The sequence below is a fragment of the Tachypleus tridentatus genome, chromosome 13 (genome assembly GCF_004210375.1).
Source record: "Tachypleus tridentatus isolate NWPU-2018 chromosome 13, ASM421037v1, whole genome shotgun sequence".
NCBI classification, from domain to species: Eukaryota; Metazoa; Arthropoda; class Merostomata; order Xiphosura; family Limulidae; genus Tachypleus; species Tachypleus tridentatus.
Genome location: NC_134837.1, coordinates 164,630,389 through 164,657,879, shown reverse-complemented (window position 1 = coordinate 164,657,879; position 27,491 = coordinate 164,630,389). Strand labels below are relative to the sequence as shown.

The 27,491-nt window shown below is 32.1% G+C and overlaps 1 protein-coding gene and 1 pseudogene across 7 annotated transcripts in view; both read left to right on the top strand.

Moving 5' to 3' along the window:
• The window catches only part of LOC143239854 (tectonic-like complex member MKS1), a 53,512-nt gene extending 43,275 nt beyond the window's left edge, over nucleotides 1-10,237 (top strand). For 5 of the 6 annotated variants that reach the window (XM_076481429.1, XM_076481428.1, XM_076481430.1 and 2 more), the window contains 5 exons: nucleotides 1,642-1,752; nucleotides 3,847-3,980; nucleotides 5,207-5,292; nucleotides 5,801-5,854; nucleotides 10,074-10,237. In XM_076481429.1, coding sequence (XP_076337544.1) covers nucleotides 1,642-1,752; nucleotides 3,847-3,980; nucleotides 5,207-5,292; nucleotides 5,801-5,854; nucleotides 10,074-10,164 — 476 coding nt within the window. In that variant the 3' untranslated portion in view covers nucleotides 10,165-10,237. Of the gene's footprint in view, nucleotides 1-1,641; nucleotides 1,753-3,846; nucleotides 3,981-5,206; nucleotides 5,293-5,800; nucleotides 5,855-8,985; nucleotides 9,110-10,073 lie in introns of all 6 variants that reach the window. The other variant, XR_013021407.1, reaches the window with a different exon arrangement.
• Nucleotides 10,238-21,070: 10,833 nt separating this feature from the next.
• The window catches only part of LOC143239849 (serine/threonine-protein kinase NLK-like), a 38,217-nt pseudogene continuing 31,796 nt past the window's right edge, over nucleotides 21,071-27,491 (top strand). Inside the window, exon 1 of the transcript XR_013021405.1 lies at nucleotides 21,071-21,469. The product of XR_013021405.1 is annotated as a serine/threonine-protein kinase NLK-like (transcript). The remainder of the gene's footprint in view (nucleotides 21,470-27,491) is intronic.

The window sequence follows — 27,491 nt, the reverse complement described above, 5'->3', positions numbered from 1 at the left end:
ATCTTTACTGTATTACCAGCATATTTATTGAAGATGCTAAAGTAGAGATTTTTTCATAGCTTATTGGTCTCATGATAATACATCAGAAGTTTTAAATAGTTTTTGAAGGTTTACTTTATAATAACAGACTTAAAACTTAAAATAGAACTTTCTTAACACACAATATTAAATTCATTCACATACATTGATATTAAAACTGTAAATTCAATTTTGAATGTAACAAATAAGCATGTTCTAATAAGCATTCAAAGGGTCTTCCATTTTGAAAGGGTTAATAAAATTTCATTTTTTATGCGATATTTTGGTCAAAATGTTATTATACACCCTTACTTTCAAAATACCCATAAGGGACCAAATATGGAAAAAAAATACAATAAGCCTAATATTGTGTTCTAATGATAAATATGATTTATTATAATCATGCATTACAGCAAAAGCATTCCTACCATAAGTTATACTAAAAAATGGGAGATGGAATAAAGATTGTAGTGTTTAAGAATAGAATACACCTAACTATTGTCTTATGGCAATAATAGATTACAAGGTTGAGAATATCATGGTGAAACAATTTTGTACTTGGCAACTACAGCAAATATAAAGTTTTGGTGGGATGATATGTATCAGAACTATATTTTGACATACCACCAACGGTTGATCACCTATGAGAAGGGTGTATAATAGGCTTGCCTAGACGAAAATGTTCTTGCACTCATATTTTAATGATGTACTCAAGTTGAGCTTTAGAAGTTTCCAGACAAAGATATGCTTTGTACTTAATAATGCTATTATAAACAAAATAATATGGATCAACTTAGAACATTAGGACCATCCAAAAAAAAGATCTACAATAAGTCATACTTCAGTTGTGGTAATCATAGGACATTTTTTAATAGGAAAAATCCACCAACACAAAGATCAGTGGTAAAAAGCTGTCCATTTGCCCCAGGCAATAGTAAACCTATTCAAAAGGGATATGATCTCCATCTAGAAACACAGTTCTAGAAATATGGCAGTATTTTCAATGAAGAAGGTCTTTAATTCTTCTGTGACTAAAATAGAAATTAAAAACCTTGGAATTTAGTATATTTGCATGTTTTTGTGTTTATGTGAAACATTAAAGAAACATAATGACTCCACAGGTATTTTTTTGACAGGAATAATATCATTCAGTATCTTCAATTAGGCTGGAGTACTGTGATTGATAGCTTTTTCTTCAGCCACCTAATGTTGATATTATTCTCTTTAGCTTCAACCTGTTTGTCATTTTAAACTGTTTAATAAGAGATGTCGGATATAATATGTAGTTGTTTATTTGGGCAATTCATCCTAATGTTCTATGCCTCTCCTGAGTATTTGAAATAATTTAAGAAATGAGTCAAAACAAATTGTACAAAAGAAGAGGACTTGTGTTAATAATTTGTCAAGTTTTTAGCAGTTGCTAATATATAAATATTTTGTGAAAATTAAACCTAATTTTCATTTCAAATTTCAACAAGTTATGTTTTTCACTCTTACAGAGTTCCAAGATATATCAGAATTATATTGCATCAATTTTACAAACCAAAAACTAAACTTCCAAAATGTATGATTTCAAGAAATACCAGTATTAATGATTACTGTTTTAAAAAACTATATTTTCAGATAATTCACTACCCAGGTGGCCAACACTTTTTTTTAAAGTTGTATCTTATAGTACATGGGGACACTACCAGATTCAGGGTTATGGTTACATAATTCTACCAGTAATTCCAGGTAAAAGCATTGTGAATGTAACTCGTTTAAGGAACTGTTGTAGATTTAAATTTCAAGTTATTAGTTCTTGAAAACTAACTCTTTTCAGTCGTGTCATCATTTTAGCCACTTGTTGCATTCATAAAAATACCACAAAAATTAAACTATCTTAGATAAAGAAACTTAAAATATAAAGAATGATAAATGTTTAACATTTTTGAACAGTAATTGAATATGTTTTGGTAAATTTACATTCTATATTGAAATGAAAACAGTATAGCACACTGTTATCTCATATAATTTCATAATGCATTTGTAACCAATATTCTAAAAGCCAGATATGCTCATTCTTATTAGAAAAATATGGTTATGGTCTAATGACATCATTCAGTAGCTCACTTTGTTAAATGAAATGTTATGGTAAGGTGTTTTATTTGTCATTAAAAATAAATATTAGTCAATGATATCTCACTATATCATTTTTTATAAAAGCTACTTTTGTAATCGTTTTAGAAATAATTAATAATGTGAAGCTGTTTCAAAAAGTCACATTGACTTTTAAGTTCATGCCACAGGACGATGTCCACTGTAAGAAAACCATTAGTTTCTAATTTCAAGTAATTGTTTTTAAAAGGAACTGCTAACATAATTACATCAGCAAAGTAAATAATCAGTTAAACAAGTAAAATAATGTAAAACATGATGTAGGTAGATTTTGAAAGCATGCAGTCATAAAACATGTTGAAAGTAAAATAATTATTATACCACTGAACCTTTTCAAATCTACTATATAATATATCTTTACTCAGATGTATTTAAATGTTTTTTTCTAAATTTGCATTTAATTTCTGCCAGTAGCTAGCTAATCATACCAATGTTGACCAGATGTTGCTAAGTTGTAAACATTGTCCAACCACTTTGTACAAGTGTAGAGGTTACATACTGCAGTTTAAATCTCACAGTGATAAGAAGGTTGTAAATTAATGACATACACAAAGTTTTGGGAATATAAATTATCTAATTTTTCATGTGTGAATTCTCATTTGTTTGTGTTTTTGCTGTTGAACTTCGGATTATGCTTTGCATAAGATTCTTGAATCTCCATTTTGCAAACGTTTTAGACTTATCTGTCATACATCACTGTACTGGAATGTCACATATGTTTCTGTTTTGAGTTTCGAAATCAGTAATTCATATAAAGAAGAAGGAGAGCTCTGAAGCAAGTAGATTGCAAGGAAGAAGGTAATCCCAGCTTTCATACAAGTTTTGTATGATTCTGTTAGTTGTAGAAGCTTGAAACATGTGAAACAAAAATAGTGCAATTTTTGTCTTACAGTTTCTAGCACCAACTATTTCAAAAGTACACTATTTTCAAACTATTTGAGGTAGAAATAAATAATAAGCTTGTACAAAGACCACAGATTTGCAACTTTGTTCCACATATTCATAAGCCTTATCTAAACAGGCAGGAGTGTAAGCATTTTTACACAGAGTACAAATCACTGTTTGGAGAACAAAAATCTGAATTAGGGTTAGCTTTATGAATTATTTTCTATCAGAAACAAATACTTATAAAATATACTATAACCAGAATAGAAACTCTGAACTTTTCAGATATTGGTTTATGTTGTAGATGACTTAATGTGGAGGGTCAAATAAAATATTTTAAAACTGAATGATGTCATTTTTCCTCAGAAAAATAAGATACTAGCCTATAAAGGGAACTCAAGTTCTATAAAATACAAAAGAAGAGTTTAAATAACATTGAGAATATTTTGTATGTCATTATACTAAAGCAAATTATCATATACCAATGATGAAAGGATAGTTTATGCTTAAAGCAATTTTATGACAAACTACCAGAAAAGAATGATAAATACTTTAGTTAAGAATGATAATTGAAAATTGCTTAAAAGTTAGATTGAATGCAATGATCTCATACTGATTTATAATGAAGAGTTCCAACAGAAGTCTGATATTATCAAGGCAATTTTCTAGGATATAACTGTTGCTCATACTTTCATTCTAGTTGTTTATGTTTTATTCATTGGTGTAGTTTTCATGCAAAATAGTATGTACCTGTTTTTTAAAGGGTATATTTTTACAAATGTTCAGGTTCTCAGGTGCTGAAACTTCAGACTTGGCGGCCACTCCCCATTTCATTGGTTGATAAACTTAGAACATATTTCATAGGAGGACCAGCTGAGATTGTAGACCCTACTTACTTGGCTATACCTTCCACATTTCAGGTTTTTAAAATTTGTTTTAGTTTTCACCACAGTTGTTTTTGTGATGTGAAAATTAAGAATTATATTCTCTTTTTAAAAATACTTAAAATTTTATTGTTTGGCAAATTTTAAAATATTTTTGAGATGTTTTTATATTTTTATTCAGAGAGACAAAACATTTTTTTCTACCAAAATGTAACAGTTTCAGATATCAAGGGCTTTAGTATTTTTTGTTTTACACACACAGAAATTTGCTTAGCTATCTTGTTGCTCAAGTTAGGTAAAAAATAATCCATTACAAAAAAATGTTTATCATATGAAATCACAGTATAGCATTCAAAAATAAAGAATAAACCCAAAACCATCATATAATAACCTCTGTTTAGGTCTGGTGGTGTGAAGAGGGAGCATGGGGTTGGTCAGATCCAGAATGACCCTCACGAACTGTGAGATGAGACAAGAGGACGAGCATTATTTGTTTGGTTGTTGCCAGATCTATTATTGCACTCCTTTCTTATCTAATGCACTGGCATGACACTGATTGTGAATAACATGACTATATTGTACAAATGTTACACTTAGCACTCAAATACAAGTCATTAAACATACTGTGTAAGTATACACCTTTTTTTCTTGCTATGTATTGGGTATCGACGGGTCACTGGTATAATAAGATATCAGCTGCGATTTCAAACAGTAATGGGTAAACTAAAACATCATGTGGTGTGCAAAGCAATTAAAGGGTTAATAACCAAATTAATGAACAAATAAGAAAGGACAGTAATATACTACATGAATTAAAATATTATAATTTACTAATTCAACACATGTAACTAACATATCTATAAACAGTAACGTATTATTTTTGTCCCTCTCAAATGTAAATTGAATAGTTGGATCTATATTGCTATAATATGAATTTATCAAATTTTAAATTATACAGAGAGAATAATGTATCAGCCATATATATTGTCCAAAAATATAATTCAATAGAAATTTTAAAATATTCTCTTGTGAAAGTTGTCCACCTGAGTGTTATGTAATATTGAAGAATATGTATTTTAATAGTTGTAGGCTAAATCTACAAGTTTATAATTTAATTATTGCTCTTTCTTTCTACTTGTAATGATTTTGAGGTATTTCTTTGTGAAAGTTATATTTTAGATTAATTACAAGATAGTAATATATGATTAATCTTTATAAATTATGCAGTATAAATAAATTGTTTTGTCTTTTCTAATCTGTAGGGTAATCATCTCAGCAAGTTTGGTTTCTGCAGTGAAACAACAGGAACTGTTGTGGTCAGATTGAATACTGTTCATCAACAGTCTCCGTAAGTTCAGTATATTATGAATACACCATCAGTTTCAGTATAGATTAAAAACAGCACACAAGTGATTATTAAATAATTACTCAGTGAGACTTGCTAGTTTGTTTAAGTGTAATAACATTGAATAAAATCCACAGGTTTCTTGTAAGTTGAATACTGACTTAATATTTGACACTAGTTTCAATTACTGTGGTACTCAGTGCACTGGGTTTAAGTTTAAAGTCAATTGCATACAAGCTACCACTTTGACCATGTTAAATACTAATTAAAATGCAGACACCTATACCAGTAGGTTAATCCATGAAACAATCTTAAGTATATCGAAATAAAGAAATGTTTCTGTCTTTGGGTTTGTTTGTTTACTAAGGTTCAGTTAATTTAAATGGTAAAATTACCTTTAAAGATGCAGCACAAACATAAATTATTATTTTGTTTTTATTACTTGCATTTTCTGGCATACTTGAAATCAAAATAATGAATTTACTTTTTTTTAATGTGCTGTATATTTTAGGAGTGTTCCCCGACCTGGTCAGTACAGCATTAATAATATTTTGGATACATCAGGGTTGGTATAATTTAGTTACTTTACATTAAATAAATCAAGCTTGTGTTTGAAAATATATTTATTATATGTAAAATGTAATGTGTATGGGCTAGTTATTTCATTTTTTACTAGTGTAAAAATACTGACATTTTTAGTTGAGATGCTATAATAATAGTAACTTCCTGTACAAAATGTTATTTTGTTATTTGGTGGTTAACATTTGTTTATCAAAATGAATATCTTTTGTCGAAATGCTGCTGCACTAGTGGCACGTACACAAGATGTGTAGAGCTTATTGACTTATTCAACTGCAGCAAAGTTTGTTTAGAAACACATTGTTTATAACATCAACAATTATTAAAATATTTTTCAAACCTTCCTATACTGTCATGTTTCATTACATGTTCTCAGCTTCCTTGTAACACAATATTCTTCCATTTACCATAAGTCTATACCTGTAGTTCGGTTATTGGTATTGTGATAATTGCCGTGGTCACATGTTCTATCATTAGACTCTGTTGTCACTTTGTTTTTGCAATCATATACTTCAGTTGTTTATCTGTGTGTGTGTGTCTGCACTTAGTCGAGCACTTCCTGATATTTTTTTTGTGTGGTACCTTTTTTTTAACCTTTTTAAACATTTTATTTTTGTAAAATTAGTCATTATCTTCTGGTTTTAGCCATTTCTATGCCTATTTTTAATTAAGTGGCACTGTTTGTTTTTTAACCACCTTGGTAACTTTTACTAGTTCTATCTATATCTTAAGTGTTTAAGGGAGTTTAGAATAAAAGGATTATTTGGGCTTCTTTTAATGACGTATCCTTTATGCCATTTTTGTCTCTTTTCGAAATCAGGCCAAAACATGAGTATCATCTGATGACCTTCATCTTTTAACTTTCCTCTTTAACTTAAAATTAGATTAGGACACTTTAACAAAGATTTGAAATTGATTTCCTCTGATTTTATCAGAATAAAAATTTTTATCAACTTTTTTTAGTGGAATTTAAATTATTCGCTTGTATATAATAATTCATTATTTTATCAGAATAAAAATTTTTATCAACTTTTTTTAGTGGAATTTAAGTTATACGCTTGTATATAATAATTCATTATATTATATACTAGCGAATAACTTAAATTCCACTAAAAAAAGTTGATAAAAATTTTTATTCTGAAAAATCAGAGGAAATCAATGAATTATTAAGTATTTTGTTGTTTTTTACAGGAATTTAATTAGATCAAAACCCTAAAACAAATTTTTGATTTGCTTTTCTGATTTTTTTTTTCATCTTTTAGTTAAGAACTTTCAATTTGTGGTTTTTCATATCATTTTGCTCTGTCATCAGTGTTTTATCATTCTTTAATGTCCCATGTTGACATGTTTAGTTTGTAAAAAAGGATTTTAAACATGTGTTTAAGTAGCTCATGGTTCCAGGGATCTGTCAAACATTTTGTTTTTTGTGAATGTGTACCCACTACTCTTTCAAAAATATGCAGTCGTTCTTTTAAGAGCATTAAGATTGTAAGGAAAATACCCTTTTAGGACACATCTGTTTGAAATGGTCATTGAGTGTTATTCCATCCTCTGAACCTCCTTCCATTCTTGTTTCCCATGGAGAATAATTGTGACTACCTAAACATCATTAAGATCCTATTTTCCAGATACTACCTTCATGACAATACTTCTGTTCTATACTCCCCTTTTATGTCAGTTTTTCTTCCTTGCTCTATTAGATTTATTTCATACTGATCCTTCAATTCAGTAAGTATCCTTCATTCTGTCTAAGAAATGTACTCAAGGTTTCAAATTTCCCTCTAATGTGTTGCTGTGTTTGCATGTTATTTTGAAACTCAAAGTTATAAGAACCAGTTGTTGGTTGTCAACTCAGACTTAATTCTTGATGCTCCCATATTTAAAGAAATATGGATGCCAAAGACAAGTAGTTTCAGATGCACAGCTGTATATTTTAATTTATGTACTTGCAAGAGAAGTGGTGTTATCCACAACAATATGTTCTACCTATTCTTTTTTTTTTATCTTTAGATGTATGGTTCTCATATATATTGCTCTGTTGCACCCTATCCATCGTATCCTCTCATTTTATGAATCTTTAAAATTATAAGTTTCTTTTGTATCCTTGTGTTTTGAGGTTCTTTTGTTGGTGGCTGAGCATCATATTAGGTATCTCTTTTGTTGGCTGAGCATCATATTAGGTATCTTTTTTTGTTGTTTTCATTTTCAGTGTCTTTCCTTTTGCTTCATGGATGTTTGGTTTGGATATGCATGCATCATTATATCCTCACCAGTGTTGTCTACCTTATCAGGAACCTTTTAAATGACAAAGTCCTTTTGCATCCATTTTTGTTTTATTTTTATTGATGGCTGAACTTGTTATGTGTCCTCTTTTTATCTATTTCCAAAGATTTCCATCTTCTTAATGGATACTTATTATTTTGCTATCTTGACATCATCTTAAATAAGCTTTATACAATAGAATGTTAAAAATTCTGACACAGATAAATGCCATAGTATTGTTAGCTTCTCAGAAGGGAATTTTTTATTACCAAATTCAGATTATTTTAATCCATCTTGAAAAATTCATACTTGTATAGTTCTTGCAAGAAAGTACCAGATCCCATAGCTTTTGCTTTCTTATTTCAAGAGTATCTTGTTTCTTATGTCTAAATATTTTTTTCTGATCAAGTATGTCTAGAGGAATACTTCAGCTTAGTGACCTATTCAACTACAATGGTTTATCTTACAGCCTCATGCAACTTTTTTTACCTGTAATTTCAAATTTTAAAGTTTTATGGCTAGCTGTCAATCAATTCTTTGTAGGATAGTGAGTGTTTTCGTTTTTTTGCCTAATTATAAGACCATCAACTCTGAAGATTATTTTTCATAGTGTTTCATTACTTAGTAGTTGTTCTGTATCATATTTCATATCTACTCAAATTCTTAATCGTTGTATCTGATGATTTTTCAGAACTTCTTTTGCTTACTCATTGTGGTCCTTCCTTCATTGATTTTTATTTTTATGATGTTTGCTTTTTAATACTTGAGTAATATTCTTCGCTGTATCTCAAAATGGCTATTATATGTATTAGCACTTTTATCAATAAGCAAAGAACAACGTTTTGATCATCCTAGGTCATCTTCAGGTTAACAAAGAGAGTTTGCAACTGACCATTGCCAGACACAAGGGACAAGAGTATAAGCAGGTATCAGATTGTAGAGGCGTTGCAGTTGGATGTTGGATTATTAATTAGTATAGGTATAAAAGTATTCCTTTATATTGGTTTAATTTTGGTTTTATTTGCTGTATAAGTAGGGCTCTGATTTTGCATTTATTTATATATTTGTTTCCTTACTTAGTATCTGGGAGTTTTCTATGGTTATGTTGTGTTTATCAGATTAACTCTTGGTTAACCTGAAGATGACCTAGGAAGGTTAAAACGTTGTTCTCTGCTTATCAGTAAGTATTAATACCCATACCAGCCGTTCTGAGATACATTTTTATTTCATGTGGGTTTCTCATCATCAAGGATATTCTTCTCTGTCAAATTTGGAATGATATTTTATGTTTTATTGTAGTGCTGTTTGTAAGTTGTGTGTGTCCATTTTGTCTAACACCTAAAAATGTGGAGGGTGATTCAGTATTATAGTTCACTGTTTATCAATTAAATATCTGTTTTTGTGTTTTTTTTTCAGAGTTTTGTATTTTGCTTCATCGATGTTTGGTTCTTTTTAATATATTTTAAAACTCTCAAGCAACTGGTAACAGACAGTCACAACACCTGTGAAGCAGTAATGGTCACCTTATGAAACAGTATTGGATTATCACATTACATGGAAATAAAATAATGTAATGTCTAGCACTAACAGTTTACTGATGAGTTGTCTTGTTGCAAGTGGTTTATTTTGGAGATGTTTATTCTTAATTGTTTTTAACTAAGAAAAAAAAGATTCAGATGCTGGCAAGCTAATACTGCTATAATAATTTTAAAATGGCAGAATGAGTTTCTAGTATTAATTATAGTCTCTCCATATTATAAAAAAATCTGAAATTTTATTATGTCTTTAATTAGCTTATGCTCATAGTATCTTACACAAGATAAGAGTACTGTGCACACTTTTTTAGAACAAATTAATCTATTTTGTGTGGCTAAAATCAGTTTTTAATTTTGTGGTTTCAGAAATTTTCCTAATTATGTAAATCATTTCTTGTTTGTATTTAGGTCATCAATGCAGAACAGCATTACTGCTATCATAGCTGCTTTTCAGCGAGCCAGACAACGCATGTTAGTAGCTCGTGGAAAACTAGATTGATTTTTAAAGTTTTGTCTTTTCTCTCCATTTTTGTATATAATTTTGAAGAAAATTAATAAATATTTATTGACTAGTTTTTGGTGGTTTTTTTCTGTTATTTATAAAATAAAGTGTAAATGTTTTAGATTAAAGTTATATCTGGTTAATTAGCAAAGACATTCTTTTTTAGCACTTTAATATAATGCATGTTTATGCATTACCTCATTATTGTGCATTGATTTTGAATTTCTGAACATTTCTAAAATGTAGTGACTGTTTCATCAGCATGATGTGTTGAATAGCAATGTTATAGTGAATTGTACAGACATGTTCTGCAAGTTTGTTTGTTTCCTTCTAGGATCTTTCCAGGAATATTATGCCATGATTATGTTTCGGGGCACTTGCATTGGTTTCAGAAACATGCAAGTATCCCAAAATATCATCATAACATAATATTCAACGTAAGATGTCCCTTGTAAAAACCTTCCAGATTATGTTTTCTTACTAGTTATCTCTCTTAAACAGAATAAACATGGTGTTCTCCATCATTTCAGTTTTATCAGTGTTACATATGTAGTTAATTTCTGATGTGTTACTTAACTACAAGTTTGCTGTAAAATGTTTAGGCATGGTGTTCTATGTCATTTAAGTTCCATAAATGTTGAACATACAGTTAAAAACCTCATTACTGTGGCATACTTTCAAGAAACCAGAAATATGTTATTGGTTTATTTGTAAACTGAGAATTATGTGAACTTCATGTTATTTGAATATATGTACTTTTGAAGGTAGTTTCTAATTGTTATTATGAATATCAGTTAATCTTTTTTTCAGCTATAGTTTCTTCACCTTTATATTGGATGTCATTTTTTTTTATTAGTAGAAGGATTATACTAATAATGAAGTACCATGTAAAAGGCGTAATTTGGGCATAGTTCGTGATGACAAGAAACCCAACTGAAGTAAAAATGTATTCTGAAGGTGGCTGGTTTGGGTATTAGCACTTTAATTAAAATAAAGAAAGACGGTTAATCTGAAGATGACCTAAGAAGGTCGAAACATTGTTCTTTATTTTATTAATGTTCTAATACTTTTACCAGCCATCTTGAGAGTACATTTTGGGCATAGTTCATTCTTTTCCCATTAGCTACTCCCTTTGTGGAAATAAAACCATCTGGTGCTTAGCAGTGAAAATCTGCTAATGAGGTATGTTATTGGGAGAGGTTTATTAAGGATTTAATTTATTCTTTTACACATTAGGGATGGAGCTCTTGTGAAAATAAAATCATCTGATGTCTAGCACTAACAGTCTATTGATGAGGTGTCCTACTGTGAGTGCTTTATTTTGGACATGGCTTAATCTTTTTTAATATTTATGTGCAAACAGATTTATCATATTACATAAAGCATCTGGATAAGATAATTAGGCAAACCTTTGTATGTCTTCAATTTTACTGAGGTTTCATCCATTTTGTGCCCCTAAATTTTTCTGTGACAATCCCATTCTGTTTGGTAGTTGTTAGAGCTGTTTACAGAAGGTTCCTTTTAGGAACTTCCATCTCTGAGTTGGTAATCCAATACTTTTTGATAAGATGACTATTATTGCTTGAGAGGTGTTGTGATTGTCTGTTAGAAGTTGCTTAAGATTATTAAAACTGGTTCTTTTAAATGTGCAGTAAAATAAATAGTTCATTATTCACTTTTCCATCCAGTCACCTTGAAATTTATTTCGTACTGTGTCTGATATGTCTCTCATTATACCTTCTTGTTAGAGTTTGTAGGTTTCTCAATTAGGCAATGTTGCTAACTTGCCTATTATATTTTGCAACTTGACTTGATTGTGGTGTAACTGAGTAGTCCAAAAAGATGCTGTAGTCATAGTTGCACAGCAGTAATGGTAACCAGTGTAAACCAAATGTGTTCTTCTGTTCCGTATTGAGCAGTAATAATGTTTTAGGCGGGAATTCTTGAACAGATGTGAAAAGAGTTGTCACAGGCTTGATCCTTTCCCTTGCTAATTCAATTTATAGATATCATAAAGCTGATATCACCTTGTATATTTCCCTTAGCCTTCTCAATCTAGGTGTTCCAATTCTTTTCTGTTTTGATGGTTATTTTTTTAGTTGTAATCTTTGTGTTCATTTTCTATAGCTTCATTAATCTTTGATAAAAATTACATTTGTTTATAATATAATTCTTCCCATTTATATTTCTCTCTTAAATTCTTACAATTGTTTCATGAACTTGTCAGTTTTTGACTCATTCATGTTATTACTTTTTCTGTTTCTTTATTATTTTTCAACTGTTTCTTCAATTCTGGCATATTTTTAATCTTGCTTGAAGCACCTATTTTCCTGTTGAGCTTAGCTCTGTATTATTTCATTTTTACCAAAATAATCCTGCTCCTTATGTAAATGTTATAACTTTTCTGTTGTTGGGTATGTTCTTTTAGATCGTTTGGCAAAAAGAATGCAATGTCCATTCCACTAAATGATAATGAAATCACTTTATTCACTGAACTTCAAGTCCCATTAATTTAAGTATCAGCAAATGTTACCAGGTTCTAGGTCCACAGTACTAGAGTAAACATGGAAGCAATAGTTTTGTTTACTAGCTAACTTTATCAAATCTTTGATACTTCCTGTATCTCTAATACTTCATTGAAACACAAACTCAGTATTTACAAAACTAACAGCAACAGTGATGTCAAAAAAAAAATTTTTTTCAGAGCCTTAACATTTTGTCTACCACTTAAATGTATTCAAGTTATAGGTCAGGTACCAATTTTGAGAAACTAACATAGCCTTAAAAGATTTTTTAGCAAAGGCCAGAATTTAGCAGTGTAAGACTAGAGGGAAGACAGCTAGTCATCACCGCCAACTCTTGGGCTACTCTTTCACCAACGAATAGTGGGATTGACCGTCATATTATAACGCCCCACGGCTGAAAGGCGAGCATCTTTGGCGCGATGGGGATGCGAACCCGCGACCCTCAGATTACAAGTACCTACTGTATGTGAAGATGCCATACTGCACAACAGAGCAACATTCAACAGGATTGAAATTTCAAGGTTGTGGATTCGAATCCCCATTTTACCAAACATGTTTGCCTTTTTAGCTTTGAGGGCGTTATATATGACGATCCATCCCACTCTTCGTTGGTAATAGAGTAAACAAGAGTTGGCAATGGGTAGTGATGACTAACTGCCATCCTTCTACTCTTTCGCTGCTAAATTAGGGACGTCTTGTTCAGATAGCCTCCAAGTAGCTTTGCACGAAATTCAAACCAAACCTTTCAGTTATACTGAATTGTTGATCAATATTCGCAACGTCCGAAATTAAATTTCAAATAAATGAGAGACACTCAAATTGTATAATCTTCTTTAAAAATTTCAATATTAACATGCACATAGAAGTCAAACATAAACACTATTTTAAAACAAATCTGAATTCCTAAGAATGAAAAAATATGAATGATATAGTCATTGTGTCTTTACCTGTTTTGTTCGTGTAAGCAACAAACCAAAACCCAAACGTTTCACGTGTTTAACCGAAAACTTCTACAAAGAAAAGCCACTAATTTGTTCCCATGGGTATAACCTCAGTCAGAGAGAATAGACATAATGTGTAATTTGAAATAAAAACGCTACTAACTTGAAATCAGTGTTTATTATTTAGTCTTTTAGGAGAAATAATGAAATAAAAATTTCTTAAAATGTTTAAATTTCATGGCTTAAGGATATTGTAGGTATTACTTTCATAAATAAAGCTTTTAAAGAAACAAGCTATATGTAAATTATTACACGTTCTGAATCGCCGTTTTCCTTCCATTAAGAACAGTATAAAGTCAGTGTTGTTGCAATTTTATTATGCATTATATTTTAACAAGAAAAGGTTCATTCTATGTCTCTAAACACTGGTTGTCATTGTTCTTGGAATAATCACCATAAAGATTTGATAAACTGCTTTCAGTTCCCGTAACATTTTTACTACTTTCAATTTTCCTTTGTAACACACATAATTTATTTCAGAGTATTTCTGGTTCTATAGTAATCTTGTATAGTTTTGTGCGAAATGCAAAACCAAACAAACAATCAATTGATTCTCATAATCTCGTGATGTACGAGTAAAAACTGACGTTCCAAACGAATCTGATCTATGACCCTCCACACAATACAAAAATACCACAGTGTGCACAGAAATGTGTGTAAAGAGTTGTATTCTGTAATAGTCAACGTGCATGAATTCACCTGATAGCAACTGGATTAAAGTAACCACATCTCAAAGATGTTATGACAAAATAGTAACAGAATAAAAGTTCGAGTGTGATGACTAGGTATGATTGTGGTACACCCACACAACTGCAATATAGAAACAACTCAGTTCTGGCTAGAAAGTTCTATATCTTGTCTGGTGCAGATTAATGAAGTATGAGTTACAGCAGTTTCCTAGCATGAACACGCACGTGGAATACATCAACAATCCTAAACTCTATATCATTGGACTTTTGGTATCTTTCTTGCAATCTCGTTTTAGATTATGAGAGGAGAGATAATTTCCTAGTACTTACATGGCTATTTATGGGAAATATGATGAGGAAACACCATTGGAAGAGCAGTCTATCTGCTCTGATAATTGGTTAAAATTCCAACAATGGTCTCCCAATCGTTTTGTCTGAGATTAACTGCTTGGCTACCAGCTGAGATAGTGGGTTAATTAGTACAGTGACTGTTGAAAAGGAGTTCCAATCCTTATTCTCCAAGCCATCATCTGGCGTTTCATGACAGGATGTATATGCAATACATCATATATTATCCACTGTATTATTATGCAGTTTGAACAGTCAAATGATTGAAAGTATGTGTTTGTATGTTTTTTTTCTTATAGTAAAGCAACATCAGGCTATCTGCTGAGCCCACAGAGAGGAATCGAACCCTTGCTTTTAACGTTGTAAATCCGTAGTTTTACCGCTGTACTAGCGTGGGACGATTGAAAGTAAACAAAATTCCTCTCTTTCGGAGGTGTCACTGGGGGTTATCGATAAAATATAATTAAAGTGTTGTGTAACAACCACTTTGTTGTTACACATTTAAGATAAACAGCTAGAAGGGCTTTGACTTGACTTTATATGTTACTTAGCAATAAATAATAGCAAAACATTAATGAATTATCTTCAATAATCATTTGTGAAGTCAACTGTGTTCTAGTGGAATTTCTGAGACGCAACCTTTAAAACCTCGTTACGTACACAAAGAACAGTTGAAGTTGTTAGGTAAGATTTTGGAAAGATTGACAATTATTTTCAGCTTTAATAAATAATTACTTTGAATTTTATTAAATCAACATGCTTGAAAGACTTAGAGATAATTTTCTTCCTGAGCACTAGTTATGTGACAAATGTTGATGGACATTTGCTGACGTGAATGTGGTATCTTATTGAAAGAGACATTGCTATATTTTTGGAATCCATACCATTTCAAGAGAGAAACATCGGGACTCATTAATTTCATTACCATAGATAATATTTTGCACTTTAGGCAACTAAGATTATCAGATGCTAATTTATGTTATGTTCACCAATTGTTAATTAAAAGCTTTTACTTACACTTCTTAATAGTATAAATATACAGTGTTGTTGTTGTCCTTTGAATTATTTTACAGTAGATGTCTGTAACTTGTTGACAGTAAATTCGAAAAATAACAAGACTCATTTCATTTGTTTTGAAAATAATATTTTACATATATACAGGGTGGCCCGTAAGTCCCTACCCATCCATATGTTATTATGTTATATTCAATAATACTAATGATGAGTTGAAGGCAGGTGTTACTGCGACATTTGGAACAATAACCCCTGCTATGCTGAGGAAAATGTCTCACAGAACATGGCGTCGCATAATATTATGCAGCGAGAATGACAGCACACAGATATACTGAATAATTTTTTTACACTACAGATGATCACAGGCATATATTAAACACTATATAGTTCTCTTCTTTTTGTCAAAAATCCACTTAGGCCTATTCAACTGCTTTAGAATTTCGGTTGGCAAACCAAACTATTTTCCTCTATTACTGTCCTCAAGCTATCCGAGCATAGTTCACTTGCGTTTCGTCCTGTTACCACAGTTATATCTTATACTTTTAAAATCGTATGCTCCTTTTTCGTATTTAGGCCTACTTCCAATAAACGTCTGCTTTTCGCATATATGTCTACTTAAATAATCGTTTACCTTTTGTCAAAGTTCACACAGGCAGATTCAATTACTTTAGAAATATCTTTGACGAAACAAACTATTTTTCTTATCAGTTTTAACAACATTAGTCTCTCAGACTATGTCAACTGTAAAGTCTTCCTTCTCCATACGAACGCCTTTTTTCACGTGACTTGATTTTGTTTCTTGTCTGCTCTTTGTCTGTTGTTTTCCTTTGATCTCGTACGTTTTATTTGTTTAATTACTAAATCTTCTACGATAAATTAATATTTATATCAAGTTATAAACACAGTCTACAATTCTTACTCAATTACGTAAATAAACTTGTCATAACATTTACTTTAATTCTGTTGTTATGAACAAAATTAAATAATCGTAAAATATTCATTGACAAAATTAATAAATTAATATGTACACTAAACATTGTTTTATATAATGACAGAGATATTTGTATATGTTTCATGTGACTCACTCTTTATGAAACAAAATCAAAGAAAACTTAATGTACCCTTTGTTTTTCAGTATGATTGATTCAGAAATATGTTCGGTTGGTGTACATTATATATTTCTCTATTTTGCAAATATTACAAAAATTTATCTCTTTCTTAATTTCTGAACAAGGTAGTCATTGTGCAGGAATTTTGTAGCCCTGTTCTAGAGGTTCAGGATAAAGTTGAACTTTTTGAATTCTGGTGAAGGTTAATAAACATACAAAATAATCAAACTATGTGGTAACAAAACTATTATGCTATTTAATTATTATAATAAGGGCATTTATGAATGATCTTTGTAATTTAATGTTGATCAATTTGTAGACTAGCTATCGTACTTTTTAATTATTTCAACATAATATGTGACTGTATTTTTCAGTATAATAATGAAAGCACGTGTCTAGTATAACTTGTGTCATTCTGTGTGTGTATGTTGTATGTGTTTACTTATAGCAAAGCCACATCGGGCTATCTGCTGTGTTCACTAAGGGGAATCGAAACCCTGATTTCAGCGTAGTAAATCCGAAGACTTACCACTGCCCTGGCTCTACATGGTCAGGTGGGTTAAGACGTTCGACTCGTAATATGAGGGTCGCGGGTTTGAATCCCCGTTGCACCAAATATGCTCGTACTTTCCGCCGTGGGGGCGTTATAAGTTACGGCCAATTCCATTATTCGTTGGTAAAAGAGTAGCCCAAGAGTTGGCGGTGGATGGTGATGACTAGCTGCCTTCCCTCTAGTCTTACACTGCTAAATTAGGGACGGCTAGCACAGATAGCCCTCGAGTAGCTTTGTGCGAAATTCAAAAACAAACAAACAATCAAAACTATCCGGGAATTAATACCAGATTTTAGCGTTGTAAGTCCATAAAAGTTTTGCTAACCCAGCTGAAAATTAAAATAGGATGGATCCAATAACCTAATGTAACCACATGCAGTTCATAAATCTGGCGGTTTGTCAATCGACAAAGCTTCTGTTTTTCAAAGTTAAATGAGTTCGAATTTGGTTTACAAAAAAGATAAACACAACTCATTTTATCCGACAACCAAAGCCAAATTAAGGGTGTTTTTGGCCCTAAGCTTTTCAACTTATAGATGCCCCCTATTTATAATCATAGCTTGAGGCCCCAAAATTAGTGTGAGGCCCTGGGCTTCAGCCCAGTAAGCTCATGCCTTAATCTAGGGTTGCCAAAAACAAAACACGTTTTATTGACGAATAAACAGAGAAAAATGAATGCTGTAGAGAACAGTATAATCGAAAACTAAATATAATTGATGGCAATTTAAAAAGAAAACAGAATTAAACTAACTATAGATATAAATACGTACATAAGTGGTTGACTTACTAAATTTAGAAACAAAGGCAAAAATGACAGTTGCTTGTTGATTAGACATGGATTATTTTTCAAATATTCAGCTAAACTTTTACGACGTTTGTAAAGATATCCTTGCACATGGATATTGCTAACCACCAACTTATCAGTGCTCCATGTTATGATTAAGACATCTTGCATATGCATTTTTACGTGATCTCTAAAATACTTTCAGGTTCTCAACTAAGCAAAGAAAAACATTATTTATTTATTTCTGAGATAAAATATAAGGAAAGGTACAGTATGAAGAGCTAACTACCACAACTCTATTTTATTTGAAATCGTCCTTGATCTCAATTACCTTTAAATTTTATAATCCAAATCAGTGTTACTCATATGTCAATTAAAATCTTAAGAAAATACTGACCTGTGTTGAACACGACAACGAGAAAACTCCGACATTAACCCAACGGATAGAACGACACACTTCCCCGCTAGGACAGTGGTTTGTTTGTTTTTTTTTAATTTCGCGCAAAGCTACACGAAGGCTGCCTGCGCTAGCCGTCCCTAATTTAGCAGTGTAAGACTAGAGGGAAGGCAGCTAGTCATAACCACCCACCGCCAACTCTCGAGTTACTCTTTTACCAACGAATAGTGGAATTGGCCGTAACTTATAACGCCCCCACGGCTGAAAGGGCGAGCATATTTGGCACGACCGGGATGCGAACCCGCGACCCTCAGATTACGAGTCGCACGCCTTAACACGCTTGGCCATGCCGGGCCTCCCAGATAGTAGACACAGCATTGATAGCTCATTGTGCAACTCTGCCTTAAAAAAAAACAAAAAACTATTACTCTTTTGTGCAAAAGGTAGTTGCTAAAACCGCAAAATATGCTCATTAATTTATATAAAACTTATGAGGAAATAACTACACGGCTCTAATTCAATACACACAAAAGATGACATTTAAAATTACTCACTTAGACGTTATTATTTGTTTATCCTTCATGACTACATGCATTGCAAGTGAACTGTGTATATCCAACAAGTGAAAACGACTGCTGGGAAAAAATTTACCTATATTTGTCTTGCATTTTTTTGTGTTACATCCATGTTTTCTTTTGGGATTACAATAAAAACATTTGTTCACTTCGTAAATAGTGTCACGACGTAATTACATATTAGCGAGTGTGTATCATTTAGTGTGGATCGAATAAATTCATCCGTAAACATGTTTTTTGATATTGATACATTTATTTTTCACTTAATATGACTAATTAACATATTTGTTTATAATGCAGTGAATGGTCATTAAGATTACCAACGTTATTCAAATATTTTACAATTTAAAAAACAAACAAACTATAACTTAGAATATTAAAATGAACATAAATTACTGCTATTATGATAATAAGATCAAAAGTATATTGCTGAGATATTTAAAGTTCGAAGAATGTGGTTTGACAATTTTAGAACGTTTCAGCACTATAACCCTTATGCTACCATATCTAGATACATGTAAATACTGTAAAAAATAAAATTAAAAGACTAGTCAAGAAAACTTATCCACAATTTAATGTGATAACTGTTTTAAAACCATCAAAACTAATTCGAACCTTTTATTTTCGTCAAAGACTATGCCGTTACTCAAGCTTCCCACCTTGTCTATGAATATTCATATCTTCGCTGGTAGAGAGGTTATATTGGTTCATATATTCGAAGTTTTCAAACATGAACTAAATAACACTAGAAAGGAATGGTCGACATGTACAAGAGCACATACGAATTATTTCTTTCCGGTTTTCGTGCAAAGCTGGCCTAACGCGTTAAGGCGTGCGCTTCGTAATCTGAGGGTCGCGGGTTCGCGCCTGAATCGCGCCAAACATGCTCGCCCTCCCAGCCGTGGGGGCGTTATAATGTGACGGTCAATCCCACTTTTCATTGGTAAAAGAGTAGCCCAAGAGTTGGCGGTGGGTGGTGATGACTAGCTGCCTTCCCTCTAGTCTTACACTGCTAAATTAGGGACGGCTAGCACAGATAGCCCTCGAGTAGATTTGTGCGAAATTCCAAAACAAACAAACAAATCGTGCAAAGCTACACGAGGGTTATCTGCATTAGCATTCCCTGTAGTCTTACGCCGTTAAATTAGTCATCACTACCCACTCATAATATTGGGAAACTCTTTTAACAATGAATAGTGAGATTGATCGTAATTTTACAACGCCTTCACGGGCGAACATGTTTAGTGGGGCTGGGATTCGAACTCGCGAACCTCAGATTGAGAGCACACGTGGAATCGAAACATTATTTTCTGTTCACAGTGATCACTTTTAATCATTGGTTCAGCTAACTCTGAGAGAAGCTTATGGTTAAAGAAAGTTTATTCATCAAGAGTCTAAAACTAGACTTAAGCTAGACCAAACTTAAATACCATAAAGACTGATAATACGAGTAAAAAGATCTCTATTAAATAATGTGAAAATGAATATATTCATCAAATTAATAGAGCCAAAGTTTGAATTAAACTAGAGCTGGAAAATACTTTTGCTCACATTACATTAACTGTTATTTAATCACATTCGCTTATAATAATACAATGATGTTAATACTGTCAATGCAATCCATTGCTATCATACACGTACGTGCCTTAGAACTATTTAGAATATTTTGATTATGTTTAAGCCCAATGTTTTCAGTTAACCATGCTAATTTATATTGGACGCTTCGGTACAAAAGTAAATAAAGTGTAATTCTTTCTTCTATCTCGTATTTATTTCTCTATCGTTCAAACACACACGAATTGAAAAATGTAATAACCTCATGACTTGTCCATGCGTCGTTTTACGCGAAGGCGTGGAAGTGTAGAAGGTTTCTATTGGCTATTGGAACTGTATTATGGGAAGTCACGTGTATGCCATTGTTTGAGTAGAGCTTGGGTAAGTTGGGCTTGCTGTATAGCATAACAGAAGAGGTTTGATGGAAGAGGGAACAAGTTTATAGTGTTGAATATTTCACATTACATGCTAATTTTGATTATTTTAATATTAAAATTGGGTAGAATGGAGAAGTGCTGGGCATGCGTTTTATGATATACATTTTAGTAGCACGAGTAGCCTCTTGCTTTGGGTAATGGCGGTAGTAGGTCCAAGGACTACTTTGCATATGATGGCTTTTCCAGGGCCAGCGGCCACCGTAGCTGCTTCTCAACAAGCGATCCTTGCCGCTGCACAACCGTTTAATTCCCCTGTTGATCTTCAGGACAAACAGCCAGACAGACCTGTTGGGTATGGAGCTTTTGGCGTTGTCTGGTAAGATATTTGTGTAATAAAATTATCCCGTTATAATAAATAGGTGTAACAGCTGTCTACAGCATGAGTTCGCAAGTTTTCATAAACGTAAATTCTAAGCTTTTACATGTATATTTAAGTACGTAATAAATTGTATTTATCTTGGACATGACGTCAAAAGTATCACACAAAATCCTTGAAATATCTAGTGCGCGTTGAGCAAACTTCATTTTTTGCTTTTCTTTGTATTATCGTAATTATCAGCTTTTAGAATTTTGTTGGAGTTCGAATATAAAAAGTTGTATTAATAGTAACACAAAAATTCTATTAGTATATCTTTTTAGTTTCATTTTCACGATATGAGTATGTATATCTTTATAAGAGTGGTGTGGTGATATTATAAAAGTAGTGTAGTTTATTTCTACCCTATATCATCTATGGCAAACGTGCAAATGTAATGCCCGAGGTCTGCCGAATTTCAAAAATGTGTTTTAAAACGTGCAATTGTGGTAAATATTAGAGTTCCTATTCAATTAAGTTTCTTTGACGTCAGATATTACGACTACTAGTTTCAGGACTTCTAAATTACCACATCAGTTAAGTATTTAGTGCAAAGAAAAAAAGTTCAAAATTTTAATACAGGATGGCCTAAAATTTGGTTGCAATTTCTTGGTTGTGGATAACATTAGATTTGGAGTGGCAAAACTTGTCAGCTATTTGTATCTGTGCAATAAAACCTAATTTCATCAAAAAATTGTACAGTACAAGCAGAAGACCATTATCTGTGAATTTTGGTTCTTCCAAGTTAGAGTACTCGCTCATAATAACGTTTACTGAATTATACGTTTGTGGACCCCCTCCCGGATGCTTATGAGAGTACAGATGGTTAGATATACACTTCACAATGTCAGTCGTAGTTAGTGTACTAGACACCTAATGTGCATTCGGTTCGTTGTAAGGCAACAAAACAGCTCGTCTTTAATGATACTCAGAATACACGACTATTATTGTTATTATTAATTTACACAGATGAATCGTGCATACTCATGCAGTCCGATAACATGCACATACCTCTTTGGATGAAATTTGAAACCAGACTCGTATCAACCCCATTTTGTTAAAGGAAATGGCTGATGTGGTGGTGAATGTATTATGTAGGTGGGAATAAGTATTAGCAGGCGTGCCAACCCTTACGTTTCTGTGAATGGTATCATTAATATATGTTGCACATTTATAAGAACCACACAGTACGCTATTTTTGTTGCCATATGTTGATACAATTGACTGACTTTATTTGAGGATACAATGTATAGTATCGTAATTCCACTTCCACAATGTATATTTTTTGAATAAACATTCGACTCCCTGCACAAAAGAAGCTTTATAAACAGCAGATATCTGATTTGCATAAAACTTGACTGGGAAGAGCATGATGACATTGGGTTTGATTTGTCTTTAGCTAAAATATAAATCTTAGTTATCCTTCATTTATTTTGGCATTGTATATTAATAGTATGTAGTAAAACGGTAGTTTTGAGCTAAGGAATTGTGCAAACACTAAACGCGTTAAAATAGGTAACGGAATGACAAGAACAGGTACACGGAGATTTGAGAAGCAGAGGGCCTTAACCTGTCCGTTCATTGCCCTTGGAAACAGTTGGTCAACTGATTTATAAAAGTAATTTAGGTGAATAATTATCAAATTTATTGTATTAATTTCTAGAGATATAAAAAAATAAAAATAAATAAATAAACGAAGCATTTTCTTGCTGTGTGAATAAACGTTACAATAATTATAGGTCAACCGCACTCCATATAAAGGATGCAAAGAAACTAATTTCACACCCAGTTTTCCTCCAGCCGTCAGAAAATTAAGTGAAGAATAATTTTAAATACTTTAATAAATTAATGTTACCCCACCCATTAGAGTAATTACATTTGGAAATTTAAATGCTAATATCACGAATAATGCGTTTAATGTAATATATAAACAATGTTAAGTTAATGTGGAAAAATAATCAAAGAATTTCTAAAATTCTGTATAAATCACAAATACAAGATTAATGCATTCCAGAAGATGCAAATAATCTAAAAGTGCCCAATATATTTGTACATGTTTGTGCTGTTATCAAAACAGCCTCTTAGATATTATAATGAATACTTAATTAGGAACTATTAAATGTTTGTATAACATCAAAATAAGGAAAATGAATAAATTCGTTATTGAAAAGCTTCATTTTTAATTTGCCTTATGAAGATTGCAATCTAAGATGGAAGCGTTCACTAATAGAAATAAGATTCTTGATAATTCATTCTTGATCTCTATTCTTATTACCGGACATAGTCATTTGTAAGTATAAGATAAAATTCAAGTAAAATAACACTTAGTTAACATGAAGTTAAAACTAAACACAGCAATGAGCTAATTCATCTGCTATTTTTAAATTATAAAAACAAAATTTCAACTATAAACAGTACATTTCATGCTTATATAAATAGCTTTCGCAAACAAGTATTAGCTTTGTAAATATTGTTAACTACAGAACGTTGGTTATTCTACCCAGCTAAGCCTTGGTGTGGGTCAGTGTTGGTGACTAAAGGTCAGATTAAATTTAGACCTTTTTCCTCGTCTCCCATGTCTTATAAGGATGCAACTCATTACTGATGTAGTATGTTGCCATGCAACTGACTGGAGTAAAGAATACATAGTTAGTTGTGTGACACTTTTGAAAAAGTTTTATTCAAGGAACAAAACTAGAAAAATCTACTTTTTCATCACATGAGTGCGCGCGCGCGTTTAAATTAACAAACAGGATGTGTGTGTGTGTGTTTAAAATTTTATGTAAAACGCAGTGTATCAAATTTTGAGCAAGTTATTTTTTTAAAATCTTACAAAATCTGTTTTTATTTTTTTGATAGAACGTTACTTTTTAGTCAATACTGGATGTCATTAGCAGTTCTTTGTATATAAATAAATTCGTTGATATATTTTATGATTTAGCACTTGGCTATTTTACAGTAGTTTGCAGAAAACAAGCCATACATGAATTAATAAATAATAAAAGTCGTGGTTTACGTTAATGCTACCACGAACTACAATGTTTATGTATAAAGTTATGTTTAATGTAATAAAACGTATGTTATTGTTGTACAATTTCCTATAACTAGCAGACTTTCTTTGGCTCCGACTGTTGAAAAGAACCAACTAATATTGTTCCGTTAACTTGGAGGGTTTGTGATTTATCATTTTAAATGGATATTTATGTAGTTTTTTTATATTTAGTGTTATACATTTTAAACGTTCTAGTGCATGTGCTAGGCTTCCACATTTCAGAAGTTTCTCGGGAACTTGTGTTTTTGCTTCCCAACTGGATCACTTTTCTAGAAGTAGAACGATCAATGTAAGAAGAATTAAAAAAACAAAACAAAAACCTTCTGCAACGGGCAAAGTATAACGATAAAAAATTTGTGTTCTGGGCGAAGGGTGGTATGAATTCTGCATCACAGTTGTAGGTATTATTAATGTTAAATAACATTTAGCAAGTGCACATGAGTCGCCATTTTTCTGATACTGTTGGTTAAAATATTTTGTTTGTTTTGTACCATCATCCGTTGTTGACCACAAACAACTAAGTCTTTGTTAGGTGGCCTTTTCGTGAAATCGATAGTAGTGTGTGTATGTGTGTGTGAGAGAGAGAGAGAGAGAAACATATTAGTATTGTGTATAATAAAATTATTAAAATGACAGAAGGAAGCGATTATGTGAGTTTATTTCTGAATTAGTTTAATGAACATCGAAAAAGTGTTCCTGAAAACATGGGGAGATTTGTATGATTATGTGGAAAATTTGAGTTTTCGATCTGGGTATCTTCCAAGTTGTACAAAGTAGTGAATATTGTACTTGTGGAAGTCTTTAAGATAGTAACCGAATATATATATAAAATCGAGTTGAAATTCCAGAAGTTTTTTACCAGAAGCAGTATGCTGCTAAGACATACGATGAGTGGAAAAGGATAACAACCCCTCCATGTGGGACACTTGCCACAGGAGTGGAAAATGCTTTCTTAAGACGGTTAGCTGGTATGGGTATTATTCTTTGAGTAGGTGTCTTTCCTGTAAACTATCCCATCATATAGAATGATCGAAAGCTAGTTGATGGTACCTCGTCATAGTTGTATTTGGAACAGTTTGGTATATGTTCAGGTAAGTTAAACACACAGGCATTCGCGGGGTGAGTATTTATTCGTTTGTTCACTTTACAATTTCATGTTACATATTACACACAATTTCAAATTCTAATAAAAGTCGCCAGGTTTCTCAGCAACTTTACTTGGTCTCTACCCTGTAGCAAAATATTAACGTCTGTACCACGGCGGCTTCTTGGATATTGGACACAGCCATTCTCAGTCAGGTCATCAAAGAGACCGACGCGGTCTTACCGACATCCTCTGAGCCCTGGCACAGTATGAACGTAATCAACCTGTTGACACCTGCTGGTAAAACCAGCAGCAGGTTATCAAAGGGACTGGCTCAGTCTTGCAGACATCCTACGAGACAGCGTGGTTGGGGTCAATCAAAATTTAGTATTATGAGTTTATTGTGCAAATTTGCAGTATGGCTTAAGTTAATTTTACAAATATTAAACCCATCAAATCCCACTGCACTAGCAAAACATTGAAGGCGGGATCCTTAACCCCATGTTTTTTTAATCTTCCCCATCCTACACCCGGAAATATTTCTACTGTCGCACATGGTTAAACATAGCCGATAGTTTTCGTATAATTTTCTTCTCATAATGAACATGTATTATCCGGAATTTTTTATTTTATCATATTTTAATTATTCTATATTTGTATGTTAATATTTCACATATAATTGTGCCTTTGTTCCAGGGGCGGCGCGTGTAAGAGACTTTGAAAGGATTAGTTTTCCAAATGAAACTGTTCTGTACGTGGAGAGGGAGAGAAGTAAAGCCAAAGAGGGCTTAGTGTACTACCTTGGAGGGTTTATTTAAATAACAGCTCCAGCTGATTCTTCAGAGCTGTACACCCCCCCCCCCCATCTTTTCTATACACATGTAAGAAAATAGCCTACTTAAACCAACGATTTGCACGCCGCCTATGATTTGTTTTTAAGAATAAGACAATTTATCATCTTTTAATGGTAGTTGGAAAACAGGGTCTAAATAATGAAGTATTATAACTTACAAATGTGTATACTGTTGAAAAAATATATGGAAGTACGTTTTATAACGTATTAAAGATGTTTTGTGTGTGTGTAAATAAATAATGTAAAATCTTGTGGAAGTAATTGTTTTTAGGCGAATGAATAAATCGTTTTAGGTGTCTTAAAGAAATTCTTCAGAATAAGTTTGTGAAAAAAATTGAACACACTGTACCTTCGTTATTCGCCCTTAATGGTGTCATCTCATTACATGTTTTTTATTTCATTATTTAGAGTTTTTTGTTTCTACGTTTTTTTATAGGGATGATTATGTGCGAGTTGGTATGCTAGGTATTGTTTTGATGTTGTTAACTAGACCGTGATTCAGACCATGATAGCAGGCGATCTGGGCAGTTCCATTAAAACGGATAACTCCTTTTCACTCCATAACTTAGGATGTAAGCTTGAGCTTAGATTTAGTTCAATCATGCACCTAGCGTGCAGTTAAAAATTATTTTGAAAAGCTCTGTTTAAGAAAATACCTCACAATATGATAAACTAAATTTACTAGTGATTTTTTTTAAAAAAGGATATATAAAAAACAATGGCTTATTATTTTGTTATTTATACGCATTATATTTTCTTGTTTATTATACTCGCAACAAGCGGAGGGACCCTTTTTGTCCATTACATTAAACTGTCCTGATGGATGCATGTGGTTAAATGACGTTTTGGTTGTTCTAAGGTTGGTAGGTTCTTTCACAGCTGCCACATATATGAATAAATGATCCATGAACGATGAAGGATGGATTAGTCTTTCTCATGGGGGAGGGGTAATGTTTTAAAGGTAATTCTGTTAAATGTGTATGTAATACTTGTG